Raw genomic sequence first — 16971 nt, forward strand, 5'->3', positions numbered from 1 at the left:
TTTGAAGACTTCAGAAAAATTCAAGTTTAGAGTATTTGCGATTTCACTGCCAATTCCCCTTTACTATTCCTGATACACTTCACCTCAACTTTGACTGTTCTTTTAATACTAAAATACTTAAAGTCATCTTTTGCCTTATCTGCTATATTCCTCTCTAATGGCCTTTTATCTTCCCTAAGACCCTTCTTAATGGTTGCCCTCATGCTCTCATATGCCCTACAGTTAGCATTAGAGTTATTAATCTTATACAGCTATTTTTTTATTTTGCATTTTTTCAACTCATCATTAGCCCACTGTGGAGTTTTCTTTAGTTTCTTACTATTTTCAAATTTAGGTTTGTACCGGATGTGCATTATTTGTAAAACATTTTAATCCTGTTCCACTGTTCCTTGACTGTCTCCACACTTTAAAGCTTATTCCAGTTTATTTCTTGTAGACATTGCTGCATCTGTTCAAAATTAGTTTTACCAAAGTTAAACTTAACACTTTTGGTCTTTGCATCCACACTCTGCCAAACACTGAGAACTGTATTATATTATGGTCACTTGATCCTAATGGTACAATCTCCTCTACACCCTCAATTCTGCCCTGGTTATTGCAAAATGCTAAATCTAGACAGGCTCCTGCTCTTGTACTCCACTGTCTGCAAGGTTAGCCCACTTAATACTTGGATAGTTAAAGTTCCATATGACAATAATATCACCCTGTAAACTTGCCATTTTAATATTACCAAAAAAGTGTACATTGAAATTACTGTCTGCAATGAGGAGTCTATAGCACACTCCTAAAATATGGCATCTATCTTTTCAGGTGAATCCAGGTAACCTCACAAAGTTGTTACTCTTCATCCAGCTGTAGAAGACATGCATTTAAATTCTGAAAAAATGCATACCCCTCTATGTTATATTCATTTCCATCTTTTTTTTAGCCAGGTTTCTTTTATTAAGCGCTTTGAATAGTAAGAAAAGTGCTATATAAATGTAAAGAATAATTATTATTATTATTGCTATAACATCATAATTATGCTCAGATACATACAAGTCCAACTGACTTGTTTTATTCTTGATACTTCTAGCATTAATGCAATTTATTTTTAACGTGTTGCTTCTTTTACTTTTGCTGTTAAATTCTGGGATAGAATTTGTTACTATGCATATCTGTTTTTACACACTTACTATCCTTTCATGGCCTGTCCTAAACTCCATTTATAACATTTATTTAAAACATTCATATGATTAAAAACCATCAGGCAAAACCTCCATTTACTTCTCTTTTTTGCGTAACTGTGTTGTCCCAAAAACAGCAATCATCCCTGGAGTCTTTAACCTGATCCTCCAGTCATCAGAGATTCCTGAAGACCCACTCTAATATTCCACTAAAAAATTGTACTCCTCTCCAGGATAAAACTGCAACATAAAATTAAGGAAACGTCTAAACGACTAAATCAAAGCTGACAGTTCTCGATCAAATGAGGTGCCATTTTTGCCACTGTCCATGAATTTAATTTCCATGAATTTGACACTGTCCAGAATTTAATAATACTTTACTTTTAGACTGGTGGCTTCATGCTCCCACAAAGGAAACCACAAAAGTTTCAGTTCACAAACCACTTGGTATCAACCCTCTGTTATAGCCACTTCCACATCCTCTACAAAGTCCTGCAACCATTTCTCTCTCTCTTTTTTTTACATCTAATCTTTTCCTTTCATTTCCTCTCATTGAACCAAGTCTGGCAAACTTCCATCTTCTGCCCCAAAGAATCCCTCCTTTTTTGCATCCACTTCAGTCCTGTCCCCACCCAATTAAATATAATTAAAAGTCATGTAAAAAACACCCAATCAATTGAACAGTGCATAATGAGTGAAATCAATTAAATAAGTGCTTAATCAAAGAAAACAATAAAGCACACCACAAAGTGCAATTCTACCTAATCAAACAATTAAATATACTTTAAAATTAAAAAAGAATCATATGTGCATTATAATACTTTGACACTTGTACTTAATGACCCTAAATTAGGTTAAGTGGTTTGAAGAAAATATATAGAACCCTGTTGAAGATGCTTTCAAGTCATCCGTAAATCCAAAGATGGTCAAAGAAACCCAGAAGATGAAAAATGATTACAACAACAACATTTATTTATATAGCACATTTTCATACAAACAGTAGCTCAAAGTGCTTTACATATTAAAGAATAGAAAAATGAAAGACACAATTATAAAACAAAATAAATCAACATTAATTAACATCGAATAAGAGTAAGGTTCAATGGCCAGGGGGGACAGAAAAAACAAAAAAACTCCAGACGGCTGGAGAAAAAATAAAATCTGTAGGGATTAGTTTCATTGTACTGTGCAAAAATAAAGCAAATAAGTAAAAGGAAAACAAATAACCTACACCTCAACTGGCCTTTATAAACTGTATGGCCAGATATAGATCCAATAAGCTATAAAGATGAGTTCGCCAATCGAAAAGAGATTAGACTCCTTTCAGAGTGGAACCAGGACAATAAACTCTTTCTGAATGTCAGGAACACTAAGGGGATGATAACTGGTTTCAGGAAACTGCAGGTAAATCACACCCCCATTTACTTTGGGAGCAAGGCTGTGGAAAGAGTCAATAGTTTTAAACTCCTGGGGGTTACCATCATCAATGATCTTAGGTGGACAGAACACTGCACAGCAGTCATCAAAAAGGCTCATCAGTGACTTTACTTTCTCACATGTTTGAGGAAGACCTGAATGTCTCCAGCAGCCTTCATCAAATTTTATAAAGATACTCTAGAGCCCATTCTGACAAGTTGCATCAATCAATCAATCAATCAACATTTATTTATATAGCACATTTTCATACAAAAAAATGTAGCTCAAAGTGCTTTACAAAATGAATAGAAAAATAAAAGACACAATAAAAAATAAACATAAGTCAACATTAATTAACATAGAATAAGAGTAAGGTCCGATGGCCAGGGTGGACAGAAAAACAAAAAAACTCCAAAGGCTGGAGAAAAAAATAAAATCTGTAGGGGTTCCAGACCAAGAGACCGCCCAGTCCCCTCTGGGCAATCTACCTAACATAAGTCAAACAGTCCTCTTTGTATTTAGGGTTTTCATGGAAGGACCTGATGATGATGGTCACATAGACTTCTGGCTTTCAGTCCATCAATGTTGGTGCATCATGATGCTTTGAGTAGGTGGTGGTGGCACAGGCCGCCACCACAACGAAACCAGAAAAAGAAACAGAAGAGAGAGTAGGGGTCAGTATGGATTTTGGAGGCACTGTGAATAATTATTATGAAGAATTGAACATACAGAGTATCAGTATTAAGTTAAAGTGAAGTTATAAAAAGGCCATGTTAAAGTAATGTGCTGGTATGGCAGCATTTCAGCTAAGGATCACAAGGCATTGCAGAGGGTGGTATAAACGGGGCAGATTATCACTGGTACACAGATACCATTTCTGCAGGACTTATTTGGTAAGTGCTGTCTGGGAAACGCGAAACAAACAATAATGGATCCCTGTCACCCTGCACCATACTAGAACATTTTCTCCTCCTTCAATCAGGCAAGTATTTTAAAACTATTAACACCAACCAGAACATTGAGTTTTAAGAACAGTTTCTACCCACAGATAATAAGGCTGCTCAATTGTGACACACAATAAAACTTTAATCAACTGATCACATCAAGTGCCACATCTTCTGTGATTCTAGAGTACATAATGTTGTGTTTAGTGTTACTCACTGTGATTATTATTACAATTAAATTTAAGTTTAAGCTTTTCTATTCTGATGCTTTATGTTGATTATTGTGTCTGCAAGGGATATTATGCTTGTATGTGGCAAGAATGTTGCTGTGCATTGTACATGGGGCAATAAAAAGACCTTGAATTTGACCTGAAGGATAACCTATCAGCTCTGCTCTGTTCTTTGCATATCTAAAGCTTATTCGGACCCTGTCAACCCTTAATTAACGGTCATTTTATTATATTTCCAGTTCATCATTCAGTCCATATGGTGCACTCTCTGTTACTTGTTAACTTTGCACTTTCATGTCAGCTACTGGAATGTATTGTTTTCACATCAAGTAAATGAGCGTAGTAAAGAAAGAATAACAATATTAGTCATACAGGACTAGCTACAAAGTATAGGTGGTCTTCCACTTTTTGTTTAAGAAATGTGTATACTTCTGTATATACCTTTGGTATATGTCATGTTTTTCTAAAAATTATGGAACAGAATTATCATAATGCAAAGCATTTCATTTTTTATTCAATTCATTGTGTACATTCTCAGTAGGTATTATAGAAATAATCACTTTTAATGTAATATCTATTTTTAGAGAATTTAATTAAAGAAATTGTCAAGATAAATGCACAAAATGGTAAGTTTACACATTTCAGTTTTATATTCTATTCATTGTTTACATTTGCAGTATGTAATTATCACACATATACATACTATACATATTGTTTTGTATCTTTATGTATTTTTAGATAAATTACATGAAGAAAAGACTACCTTAAAAAGAGGTAACTATACCTAGATAAAATTATGTGCCAAAGTATAGTAAATTCAGTTTTAAAATTAAATTTTTCGAAAGCTAGTACCACAAAACATACTAATCAAAATACACATAATGATTTTGCAGCTACTAATAACATGCAACTGGTCTTCCAAAAAATTATATATAATATCACACACTTGGAAAGAAATAATGCTGCTGATTTGCTTATGTGCTGTTTGTGTATAGTCTACTAAAATAGTAGAACAGTAAGGAAAAAGTTGTATCTTCCAAAGTGTTTTTTACCATTTACCAAACAATAGATTGGCATGCTGCTCAGGGGTGAATTAAAGAACTGGGTAGCACAGGCTGTCCCTAAGGCGCAGTGGTTGACTAGAGTATTGTTTTAAGCTAAGCAGAGAATTGTTTTGCTCCCATTGGTCCATAAAAAGAGGAAATAACTTGTGGATTGATGCACACCTGACTCACTTTCTTAGCTACAATAGTCCTTGTACAGCAGGAATCAGTATGTTTTCATTTTCCTCATGAATTATTTTAATTTTTAAAAATTAAGTCATTGTGTGTTGTGTAATTTTTTTTTAATGTACATTGGGTATTTTCCAATATGGGTGAGTAATTAGTTAAGCAGACTTATTTTTCCATCAGGTTATTTTGTCTGTCTGGTATTTTAACACAACAATGTGCTTTGTTTTCCTGTCGTCTACAAGCATGAAACAAGGAGGCCAAAGAAGATGCTCGGTGAAACAGACCGGATGTTCCATAGTTTTTTTTTGTTTTTTTTACTTTAACATTTCTGAACTTTTTAAACCTGTAATATCAAAGATTAGGTGTACATATCTTTACAGATCTGACCAACAGTTATAAAACATTTTGTGTGTAGTCAGAAGCAACAAAGAGAAGAATGAATTATTGTGTCAAAAGAGTGAATATACCCTTTGAAGTGAATAATAACTGTAGCTAAACTTCTGTTTCATTTTCAGAACTAAATGAACTGGAACAGGAATTTGGTAAGGATTGAAGATTTTTAATACATCAACTGTTCTTGTACTTTAATAGCTCTTTAGTTACATGCTGTAAGGGTAGATAGGCTGACCTAGCCATCACTATACCCCAAAAGTCAAAGTCCAGACTACTCATTCAGTAATTTAAAATATTTTCAAATGACATAATATGAATTTATTAAAAAATAAACATAACATAAAATTCTCAGATCAGGTCCAGAACCAGTCTTGGCAGCATTAGGCACAAGGCAGAAACAAGCCCTGGGTAGGGTGCCAGCATATTGCAGTTACAGTATTCTTAATATTGCTAGAGATTTACAATGTGAAAAAGAAATGATGAGGTATAGTAAGATGTGAGAATATAAATTTACATGTTGTTATTGCACAATTTGAATCAGGCAATCGTAAATGAGACTTGTACATTTAAGTAACTGAAATTTTGTACAATAAAATGTGCTCACTTGTGTTTGATCTCATATCATGCAAATCCTGATTCAAGCTGCTGTGCCATGTTAATGCCACATTAATACCAGATATACTATTATCACTTTTAACACAACTCAGATATACAAGCCTCAGCATAGTAAAGAAATGTAGGCAAACCAGCTAAATGATGCCTCACACACACAATAATTCATATCACTAAGATGTTATTATAATGTGCATTGATGGGACAAACATATTAAACCTCAAAAGTAATGAATGTGATGTATAAAGTCTATTTTAGTTGCCTTTGTAGAGGACAACACTGTGAATGTACACTGAAGATCTGCCTACAAAACCTGGGGATCTTCCTGTGTCCCTAAACTGTAATTTAACAACACATATAGGAATCAACATATTTTCACAATTGAGAGTGCTTAATGACTCATTTCTAACGTCTACCTATTATGTTATGCACACTCAGTCTATTTACAAATGGAGAGAACATGCAAACTCCATACAGACACTGACCAAGTTAGCAATTAAACCTGAACTAATGGGACTTAGCAATAATAATAATAATGATAATATTTTTTTGTGGCATGTTTCAAATGCTCAAAGCGCTTCACAAATAGTCAAAGGAATGCAAAAGAAATAAAAGCAAACATGACATTAATAATGCAGGATAGAATCTAATATCAAATATTAAGAAATATTTGAAAATCAGAGTTTTGAATTAGATTAAAAAACAAGCAGTAAAAAAAAGAAGAAACCTTTGAACAAATAACACAATTTTTGTATGCTTGCATGTGGGAATATAAATATAGTTGTTATAATCACTCATGGCAATGTTAGATAAAGAAAATTTGTTGCAAGCATGTCCGTCTCCAACGTTTATTCTAACATAGAGTAGATCTGGCACATTACTCTTGTTAAAATAAACCAAGCATAATGACATACTTCAAAATTAAGAGTACTGATGAGCTCCCAAGTACAGCGTGTCACAATCCCTTGTTAAAAAATGTTATAATACTGAAACATTCTAGATATATTTTGATTATTGCAGTCCATTCTTTTGCTATCGATGAAATATTTAACATAGAGAAGTTCATCATGATAGTGTGACAGGAATGCACCTTACAACACTACACTATGCATGTTAGAACATCAGTACTAAAAACTAATGATTAAAACTAAATGCATACGTATGTGTAGCGTTAACTAGTGTTGAGATTGCATGCCGTGCATTAATCTGTCACTGCAAAGATACCATCAATAAACAAGCAATACTTGTGGGAAGTAAAATTAAATGGCTAAACTTTCTACCTTCTTTGGTGGAAAAATGTAGCCTGAAGGGGGCCATGCTTAAATTGAGAAGCCAGGCTTCTGTGTATGAGTTTCACCAAAGAAAATAAGGGCAAATCAAACTTGGTGACCAAGACAATTAAGTGTCACGTCTTGAGCCTGTCATTGTGCACTAGAGCTTTTAAACAAATAGCGTAAATAAGCATTAGAAAGGAAGCCTCTTGTCATTTTTGATGTCATGACAGTATTTGTATGTATATTGTAAAATAATAAAGAGTAATATATTAATAGATTTAATTGCATACCTTGATAATTAAATGCATTCTACCCTTTTATTTTATAATAGTCTATATTGTATTTTTTCCTACTAATAAAATATTAAAAATATGAAATGTTCTTTAATTGAGGTTATGCCACTAAGACAGAAACACACATTGTGAAATTTGTCAAGTCTTGTGTGGTAATCATCCTGATGATTTTCCTACAGATGTTTTGTGGTTAGATTCAATGCCTAAAAAGTCAGTTTATTTTCAGCAGCCCTTTGTGATTATCCATGGCATGTCTATTCCTTGAAAATCAGATGAATGAGGAACTCAGATTGTCTGTAACAAATAGTAAAGTACAGCACAGACCCTTTGCATTTCCTGATGACTAAAGAACAGAAAAAAACTGCTCTACAGTATATACCATTAGTTTATTAGCCAAAGTCAGCTTGATGCAACAAATGCCTGACCTGTAGGCAAGCTGTTTGCATCAATTTTACCATTTGTTGGTGAGCCTATGGAAAATGCTTTTATCCAAAGTCATATCTGTGACACGAGATAATGTTATTTAAGCTTCCCAAATGTCACCAGCATAATAGATTTCATTTGTGTGCGAATAACAACACTGCCAAGCTAATTATAGGCTGAATATGTAAGTGATAATTATAGTAACAATGCACAGATCAGGCATTTGTTATGACACTGACTTGAATGTCCAATCGTATTGACAATACTGACATTCTGATGAGGGCAAACTAATCAGTAGGAGTGACTTTGGGGCATCACACAAGTCAGCTGCAGTTTTCTTTGATTGCCAAATGAGCAACATATGTTTGTGTTACAGGCCTCAGGCCTAGGGGAACCTGGGCCAGGTACAAGCCACTGTTGCTACAGTGTGTAGCCACATTGATATGGTGAAAAAGCATAAAAGAAGCAGGCACCAGTCTCAAGTCTCAGACCATACTTCTCTGTTCTACTTTGTTCTCATTTACCCAAACATATATGTGCTTCAATCTCTGCATAGATCAACATGATGATCAGTTAAACAATGATGCATACCAATTTCCACTGCAGAACAATAATATAAACACATTTACATTGGTTCAACAGTAGTATTGTCAACTATCAAGAATTACCTGATTAGAAACCAATGTCCAGAGAACTCATTAATTTTCAAAGGAAGCAGGCAGTTCTGTATCACCACATTATGTGTGGATGGGATACTAATCAAAGCAGTCTGATTATTCAAAGCAGGTGACTCTTTTGCACGACAGGTAAATATGTACAGTATGTCCTGTACTGCAGCAGAATTTTCCAGGAATTTTGCCTTTTCTTAAAAACACTGGTTTATAGCCCATTACACTAAGCAACGCACAGAAATGTCATTTTCTTTAAAACACTGAATTCTAGTCCATTACATTTGCATATACATATATATTCTGGGATTCTAAAGTACAGTATGTCATTGTATATAATTTTCAACTACTACCAAATGTACTTCATACTGCTACAAAATACTTGTTTTAAGTGTTTCAAGTATGACGTTCACAAGCTAATACATTTACATTTTTAGTGTGAATAATGCTATTATTGTTTAATTATGCAATGCATAAATTCAGAACAGTAATATATTTGGGCATTGGTTTTGAGATTGATACTAAATTAGGTTAGGTTAAGTGGGATGTGAAAAATATATAGAATCTTGTTGGAGATGTGGCGGCACGGTGGCGCAGTGGTAGTGCTGCCTTGCAGTTAGGAGAGCCAGGTTTGCTTCCTGCGTGGAGTTTGCATGTTCTCCCCGTGTCTGGGTGCTCCGGTTTCCTCCCACAGTCCAAAGACATGCAGGTTAGGTGGATTGGCGATCCTAAATTGTCCCTAGTGTGTGCTTGGTGTGTGGGTGTGTGCCCTGCAGTGGGCTGGCACCCTGCCCGGGGTTTGTTTCCTGCCTTTCACCCTGTGTTGGCTGGGATTGGCTCCAGCAGACCTCCGTGACCCTGTAGTTAGGATATGGCGGGTTGGTTAATGGATGGAGGTTGGAGATGCTCTCAAGTCATCCCTAAACCCAAAAATAGACAATGCAAACCTAAAGGTGAAAAATGACTGATTTCATTGTCCTGTACAAAATAAACCAAACAAGTTAAGTTAAAGCAAATACCCAAACCCTAACTGGCCTTTCTAAACAGGTTAATAACCACTTGACTAGTGAGTGTATACCACATACACATATGTTTCTCCAAACTGTGAGGAGGATGTTAACATTTGGAAATTTGTATTTTATCAAATACTTGTACCGCAGCACAGTGGTGCAAAGGTAGTGCTGCTGCCTTGTAGTAAGGAGACCAGAGTTTGTGTCACAGGTCCTCCTTGCATGGAGTTTGTATGTTATCCCCATGTCTGTGTGGGGTTCCTCCGGGTGCTCCAGTTTCTTCATACAGTCTAAGGACATGCAGGTTAGATGGATTGGCGACACTAAAGTGGCCCTAGTGAGTGCTGTGTGAGTGAGTTCCATTGTGATTTACTGGCTCCCCGTCTAGGATGTTGTTCCTTCCTTTTGTCTTATCTTAGCTGAGATTGGCTTCAACCCCTCCTCAACCCTGTTCATGATTAAGCAGTTTAGAAAATGATATGAGATTTGTTTGTAAGTTTAACTTCAATATTTTTTTTTTCTAAGGGATGACTTTTCGTGGTTTTATTTGCATTGGCAACAACATTTTGTGTTTCTGGTTTTTATGACACTGTCAATTAGTTTGTGTGGTCACTCTCATGCTATATCAAGCATGTGCCAAGTGACTCATTGTCCACCTTGTTACATAAGATTGCTGCTCATAATCTAGTGTCTGAAGGTAGACTCAAAAAAATAAAGAACAATTTTGTTTTTTGTGCATGTTTTGATTTGTATTTTCCGGTTTTGAAATTAGTTTTGTTTATAATTTCAAATTTAGCAATCACCTTTTACTATACACATTTTTTTAAATTTAATTATTACTGGCTTTGCCTTTACACTAGTTTCCTACTGTAATATCCCTAAAGTCTATAAAAGTCAGTTAACATAATTTTGTTCATCTGGACTTTCATGTTAGCTCCTAATATCCATGACACTAACACCTCCTGTACTTCTCTCATAACCATTAATCTTTCTTCATCACACAAATGAGCTCTTGCCAATCTTTGTTATTTCAACTCCAAGCTCAACAACCATATGAATGGAAGGTACATTTAAGACACAGGAATTAACTACTTCTAGGGTCTAAACGCTTAGAGCTCCATCCAGCTCTAAGGTGCTCCAGTATTTCTGTTCCATTACCACAAAGATAAAATAGCCTCTGGCTTGCTATCCTTTCTGTATGCTTGAGAAACCTATCAACTCTGAATATGGATCCTACAGTACCCTCAAGTGACCAGGGAGACTGTCACAATACTTCGGAGTGTTCTTGGTTGTTTTAACTTAGTTAGGGTGTTTTCTTTCCCCAGTGCTTGTCTGGTAGAACCCTTTATTACTCCCAAATAGTGTCAATACCCAAATCTACTTACAATATAAAAAAAAAAAAAAACAAAGGAGTTGCTGTGGTGATTTGAGCTTCTAATAAGGATGCCACTTACAGTGGATACCTCTGCTGTGGGACAGAGACTCAATACAAAATTTATTTAGATAAACTGACTTTAGTTTGGCAACATAATTGTTAGTCTTGAAATGTTACATGAAAACTTTATTTAAACGCCTCAACTATGGTATGTAATTAATTAGCTCTGTTTTTTTCCATCTTCCCAATCTATATACATTTTAAAAAATACAAAATATACAATTTTTCACACCAACAATTACCACTTACCTTACTGCCAGGGAAATTTTAATTCATGCATGAAAATAAATGCCTTTGTTATGCTGCTTTTTTTTTTTTCATTCGTTCCATAGATTTGCTCGGAGTTGTTCCTGAAAAAGGTATGTAACAGCAATTTCATTATAGTCACACACAAACTTTACCAAGCATTTTAAAATCATATTCTCTCTTTCTGTTTGCCAGTATGGAAAACAATACGTCAAATAGAAGGTAAATCTGAATAAATTAATAAGTTTAATCTTTGATAAAATGTGTAGTGTTTGCCTGTAAGCTTTGATTTTCATTTCATGTATGTTGCTGTATAAACCCCTTATAATAACTAATACATTCATTTCATTGATCTTCACAACTGTATTTGCAGTTGGCTTTGTTCTCAACATTAATTCAAGACACCCTGAAGTTCTTGTGGATTCTGCTGCATCTCAAGTGAGATTTGTGGGAAACACACAGGGGCCAGACAGATGGTACTGTGTTACAGGAAGTCAGGAGCTAAGCAGGAATCACTACTGGGAGGTGGAGGTTGGTGAAAAGAGCAGCTGGGCAATTGGAGTGGTAACCAAAGAAATCAAAGAGAAGAACATCATTTCTGAAAGCACAGATGATGAATTCTGGATCATCCGTCTATGTAGAGGGAAGAAGTTAGAAGCGGTTCAATCCAGTACTGTCACTGAGTTACAAAAAAGTCCAAAGAAGGTTGGGGTGTACCTGAAAGGAAATCTGTTGTCCTTTTATGATGTGGAGACCAGACAACGCATCCACAACTTTCACATAGAATGCTCTGGACCACTGTTTGCTGTCTTCAGTCCAGGTTCTCGTGACAAAGGACCCCTGATATTAAAAGCAAAAGGCTTTTGACTGAAGGAATGATTAAAGTATTTTTGCCCCTTAAAAGATGCTAATCTTTATTCAGCAACCAATGGATTTCTGAAGTACAATCTGGCAGCAAATTAAATGATAACTAGCCAACCCGCAGCGTACCATACGCCGCATAATCAGTCCGGATGCACCTGTGACTCACGTAGACTTTCCGTGTTCCTGCAGGAGCATCCAAGAAGACGCACGTTTGACGCGGATGAGAATTGCTGTATGTAGCGTGTAAAACAGTTTGCTATGGTGCACGCGGTCTTGCGTCGTAACCGAAAACTCGGTTTTTAAAGACTGCTTACTTCATTGTGTTTCAACCTCAGTTGTAAAGGATTGTTTTAAGGATCCCATGAGATACCCCTCGCAAACCGTTTTACACGCTGCATATGGCGATTCACCTCCGCGAGAAACATGCCTCTATGAACAGTCAACGTGGCTCCTTCCTGCGTGCGCCATAGGTGTCTTACTTGTCCAATTGTATCTGGCTGCTCAGTGAATCCACGCCCCTTCCGGCGTGCTTTCCATGGTTGTCTTGCCTTAGTGAATTATATATATAGATGTGATAATCCTCTGTTTCCAGTAAGATGACAGATTTTCAGTTATTTATTCTGTTTAAAATACAATTAACTGTAGTTTATTATAGCTGCTAATTTATTGATAAAATTTCTACAACAATAATTTGAACTTTCATCTCTACCACAGACATTATTGCTAAACGTTCTAACATATACAAAAGAACTTTTCAAGCTGTATCAGACCTTATGAAATAGCTTTTGCTAGGCTTTCATGAAGAACAAATATAAAAATACAGTAACATTCAACATGGACAGTAGGTATGCTGTGAAGACTAAACCTTTCTTCAACCTGTATAAGACATGAATCAATAAAGTTTAAAGTTGTGTATTCTGTTCATCTCTTCAAGTTTTAATATCTATGCAAGCTACCTTGGCCACAGGTTTTGGCTTTGGAGACATCTCAAAATATATTGGACTTCTGTTTAAAATTTATTTTCATGTGAGGTGTTAAATGCACTGGAAAATAAAAAAGAAAATTATCCTGACTGTGGTGCTGACTTTGTTTACACTAAGTGTGTGTAGGCTCTGTGGAGCATGTAGAACATAGCATACTCCACACCAGTGTGTCTTATAGGCAACTGCAGAGGATCAAGATGTTCTGAAAACAGTCAGTCCGTAAATACATGGGGAGAACATGCCAACTGCATGTAGAATCTGGGACTGTGTGACAGGACCTACAACTCTGCGTTACCACTCTACTTCTGCTAAAACATCCGTACAGAGTTTATTAGACTTCAACCTCATTAAATTTAGGTGGACAGGCACTGCTAAAGTGGCCCCAGTGTGTGTGTTCAAATTGTGAACAACCTGCCCTAGTGTTGTTCCAACCTTGCATCTGAAACTTTCTGGGATAGACTCTAGCTACCCCGGATAACCAGGCTAGCAAGATAGATGGATGGATACTTCTAACATCTATTCAGTTTTTGTCACTTGACTGCATGTTACAAGTGTGCTCAATATTCTGTCTAACTGAACAAATGTATATGCTTTATCAATTTACCAGCAGCAGGATTTTTTTTTGCAGAATAAAGAAATAACCTTCCATATAGTTAAAGAGTATAAGTGATCATAAGTGTGCCTTTTTCAGTTATTATTGTCTAGCTGTCTACAGAACACAATCAGCAATTCACTTCTAAGAATCAACATTCAATCTCAATAACAACACTTGGCGATGACTTTCCAAAATGAACCTATGCCCCTGGAGCTAAAAGGGAGACAAATGGGGTAGTTGGTAGCGTACAGCTAATCTCCTTTTAAAATGGATAGATCAGACAATAATGGTTTGCATTTGGTTATTATCTTCTTAAAACATCTTGTGTACGCTGTTTTGAAATACAGTTATGTGTGTAACCTCAAGATGCGGTTTAATACTCAATAATGTTTCTGGATTAAAAAATGGACATATTAATAAGTTTTATACCACACTTATTATTTACGATACCGTTACCCTGAGTCATAGCATTTTATATTGCTAGTTTATTGTACATTCCATTATACCAGGGTAATATTTCACTGTTTAGTCAAACTATCTCTTTGATTATCACTTAGATTTTGCACATTTGAGTTTAGTCCACTTAAAAGAAGCAACAGATTGGGATGAAAATCAGCAGCCATAGGAGACCTCAGAACTAAACTTGGAAATTAATGGATTAGAACACTGTAAAGTTGGCTGTTTTACAATATCTGATAAACACAGAATACAAAAGTCCCTTATATGTAAAATATGAAATCTAGTCCAATATTAATTAACATTAAGGTACAAATACCTCCCATGCAGGACTCCAACTGAAGAATATTATCGACATATATTTAGTGTAGTGCTGCAATATGCATTTAACGTTTCAAACATAAAGTACATGTGAACTTGGTGAATAGCTTGAGATGCAGGACAAAATAAATCTAGATTTTCTTTTAAAATTGCAGTTATAAGCAGAAAGAAAGAAGAGTTTGAGCTACGCTGAACTTGTTGGATGAACAGAATAAAAAAGAATTTACTGTACAGCTATATAAACTTTAATTGTTTAAGAAGACCTTAAATATAAACATATATACAGAGTTAGGAATACAGTATATATAAACTTTCTCGACAGCTTATAATAAAAGGTAGTAAAACGAAATGAAATCATACGTAGATGTGAAAATACATAAGGAATTAAGCACTATATGCTGCATCGATGGTATGGGGTGTCCTTTCATTTAAAGAATACATATTAAAACCGGAGTTGCGAATGACTGATGAAAAGGTATATTAATTCAACGCCGCGTGAAACGAACATGAGAGACGAAACGTTGGCACTGAATCAGTTAGACGTGTTTGTGTTTATTATCAGATGGTAGTAAGGAATAAGAAGCTTCACGTCATTGAAATAAAAGTCAATGATGTGAGCGTTTTATTTGTTTGTTTTTTTTCTTTTTCCCTATTGCTCACTGGTAACATTTTGCTTGAGGTCTGCGGTTTAAATATAATTCGGTTCAAAAACTACAGAACCAGAGGAACTAAAAAAAGCGCCACGTTTCAGATCAAAAGTGAAAGTACTAACAGGCTTTCAGATTTAATTGGCCGATGTTGACCACAGACGCTAAGGTAATGTTGTTATTTATATATATATAATGTGTTTGTTAAGTACGAGTATACCTATTTCAATGCCATGGTATTTTCGTCAGGTCATCTTCAAAGTTCGGTTGTCATAAGTAATGGACAGACGCTGACAGTGGGTGGTTTGTGGGCTTTCTGGAGCGCCGCACGTCAGCTCGGGCTGTGAAGCTGGGGATCGTCAAGTCACGTCATGTGTCTTAAACATGCAGGGAGCAGTGTGCTTTAGATAACACTTACTGTTTTTAGCGTTTACTGGGATTTATTCTGTAGTTTTAAACCTATTTAGCACATGAGAAGAAAGTTAAATTATTTTGTATACGTGTTTTATTTTAGGATTGAATACTACCAGAAAACTTCAAGCAGAAAAAAGTGCACACGTGAATGCTTTTAGCTCTATAGATAAACTAAAAACTAAGCCAATAATGTATCACGAGTGTTTTAAAAGTCCCAAAATTACAAGGAATAAAGGTCTAGAATTTCAAACAAGTTGGAAAACTTACATTTGGTGTAACATTCAGGTGCAGACTGTTTTGAAAGTTTATTTAGTCACTTCTAAGAGATGTTATCACATTTTTATTTATTATTTTTTTTCTGCAACAATGAGTTAGATTACTGATAGTAGAACAAGTACAAAACAGTAGTGTGAATTCTGTCGTCACAACAATCTTAGATTGAGATTAATGGATGCTGGCGGGGTTAGGGTTACCTCTGACCCCAGGTGAGGCGGATCCAGGCGGCTTATTCAGCGCAGAGACAAATCAAATTAGAGTGCTTGTTGCAGCTGAACATCCGATCGGTAGACGGAGACAGCACTGCAGAAGCCAAAGGTCTTTTTAACGACTACGCATCCTCAATCGATGTTAAGAGACTAATTCCATTCTTCCGTCTTCGGCACCCGGGAATGTTATAATATAAATAGCAGAAAAGCAAACATCAATTGTTTCGAAGTAAAGTGGAAAAGAAATGAGTCACACAGCATGAGACAAAAAAACACTTTTCTAAGGAAGAACTTCTTTTAGATGACAACACACAGTTGACACGCAGAACCCTACGGAAGCGTATTAGGGCCACGGGTGAAAAAAAATACGGACACAGTGAAGAAAAAAAAAATCTAAATGTCGAGATTAAAGTCGACATGTTGACTTTACTCTCGACATTTCCACTTTATTCTCGCCATTTATGTCGAGATTAAAGTCGACATTTCCACTTTATTCTATTTATGTCGAGTTTATTTTGTCAGTAGAATGTCGCAAACTAAACTTCTATCTTGTCGCAAATGAATGTTCAATTTACTAGATTTTCTCAAACCCCTTCATTAATTAATGTAGCACATTAAATGCTTTATATTAAGTGTTCCCCGACCCAGTTTTTAATCTCTATGCGCTTCTTCAACTGACTTCCTCTTGCACTGAGAGGCGCAGACAGCGATCGCCGCACATTGACTTCATGATGTTCCTGCTCTAAGAACATTCAGAATACTAAGAGAAATACTTGATATCTTCTTCACGATGAAATGCATTAAAGCGTGTATTAAACATGGGTGGCGGGGGGCACGGTGGCGTGGCTATAGAGCTGCTCCCTT

The 16971-nt window shown here is 35.7% G+C and overlaps 1 protein-coding gene across 19 annotated transcripts in view; it reads left to right on the forward strand.

Moving 5' to 3' along the window:
• Positions 1–16971, forward strand: part of LOC120524878 (erythroid membrane-associated protein-like) — a 111295-nt gene that overhangs the window by 44065 nt on the left and 50259 nt on the right. For 6 of the 19 annotated variants that reach the window (XM_039746716.1, XM_039746724.1, XM_039746823.1 and 3 more), the window contains exons 7-11: positions 4341–4382; positions 4495–4530; positions 5504–5530; positions 11429–11455; positions 11538–11564. In XM_039746716.1, coding sequence (XP_039602650.1) covers positions 4341–4382; positions 4495–4530; positions 5504–5530; positions 11429–11455; positions 11538–11564 — 159 coding nt within the window. Of the gene's footprint in view, positions 1–4340; positions 4383–4494; positions 4531–5503; positions 5531–11428; positions 11456–11537; positions 11565–11715; positions 12506–16971 lie in introns of those variants that run through there. The other 13 variants (XM_039746707.1, XM_039746699.1, XM_039746733.1 and 10 more) reach the window with 7 other exon arrangements.

Source organism: Polypterus senegalus, chromosome 1, assembly GCF_016835505.1.
Source record: "Polypterus senegalus isolate Bchr_013 chromosome 1, ASM1683550v1, whole genome shotgun sequence".
NCBI classification, from domain to species: domain Eukaryota; kingdom Metazoa; phylum Chordata; class Cladistia; order Polypteriformes; family Polypteridae; genus Polypterus; species Polypterus senegalus.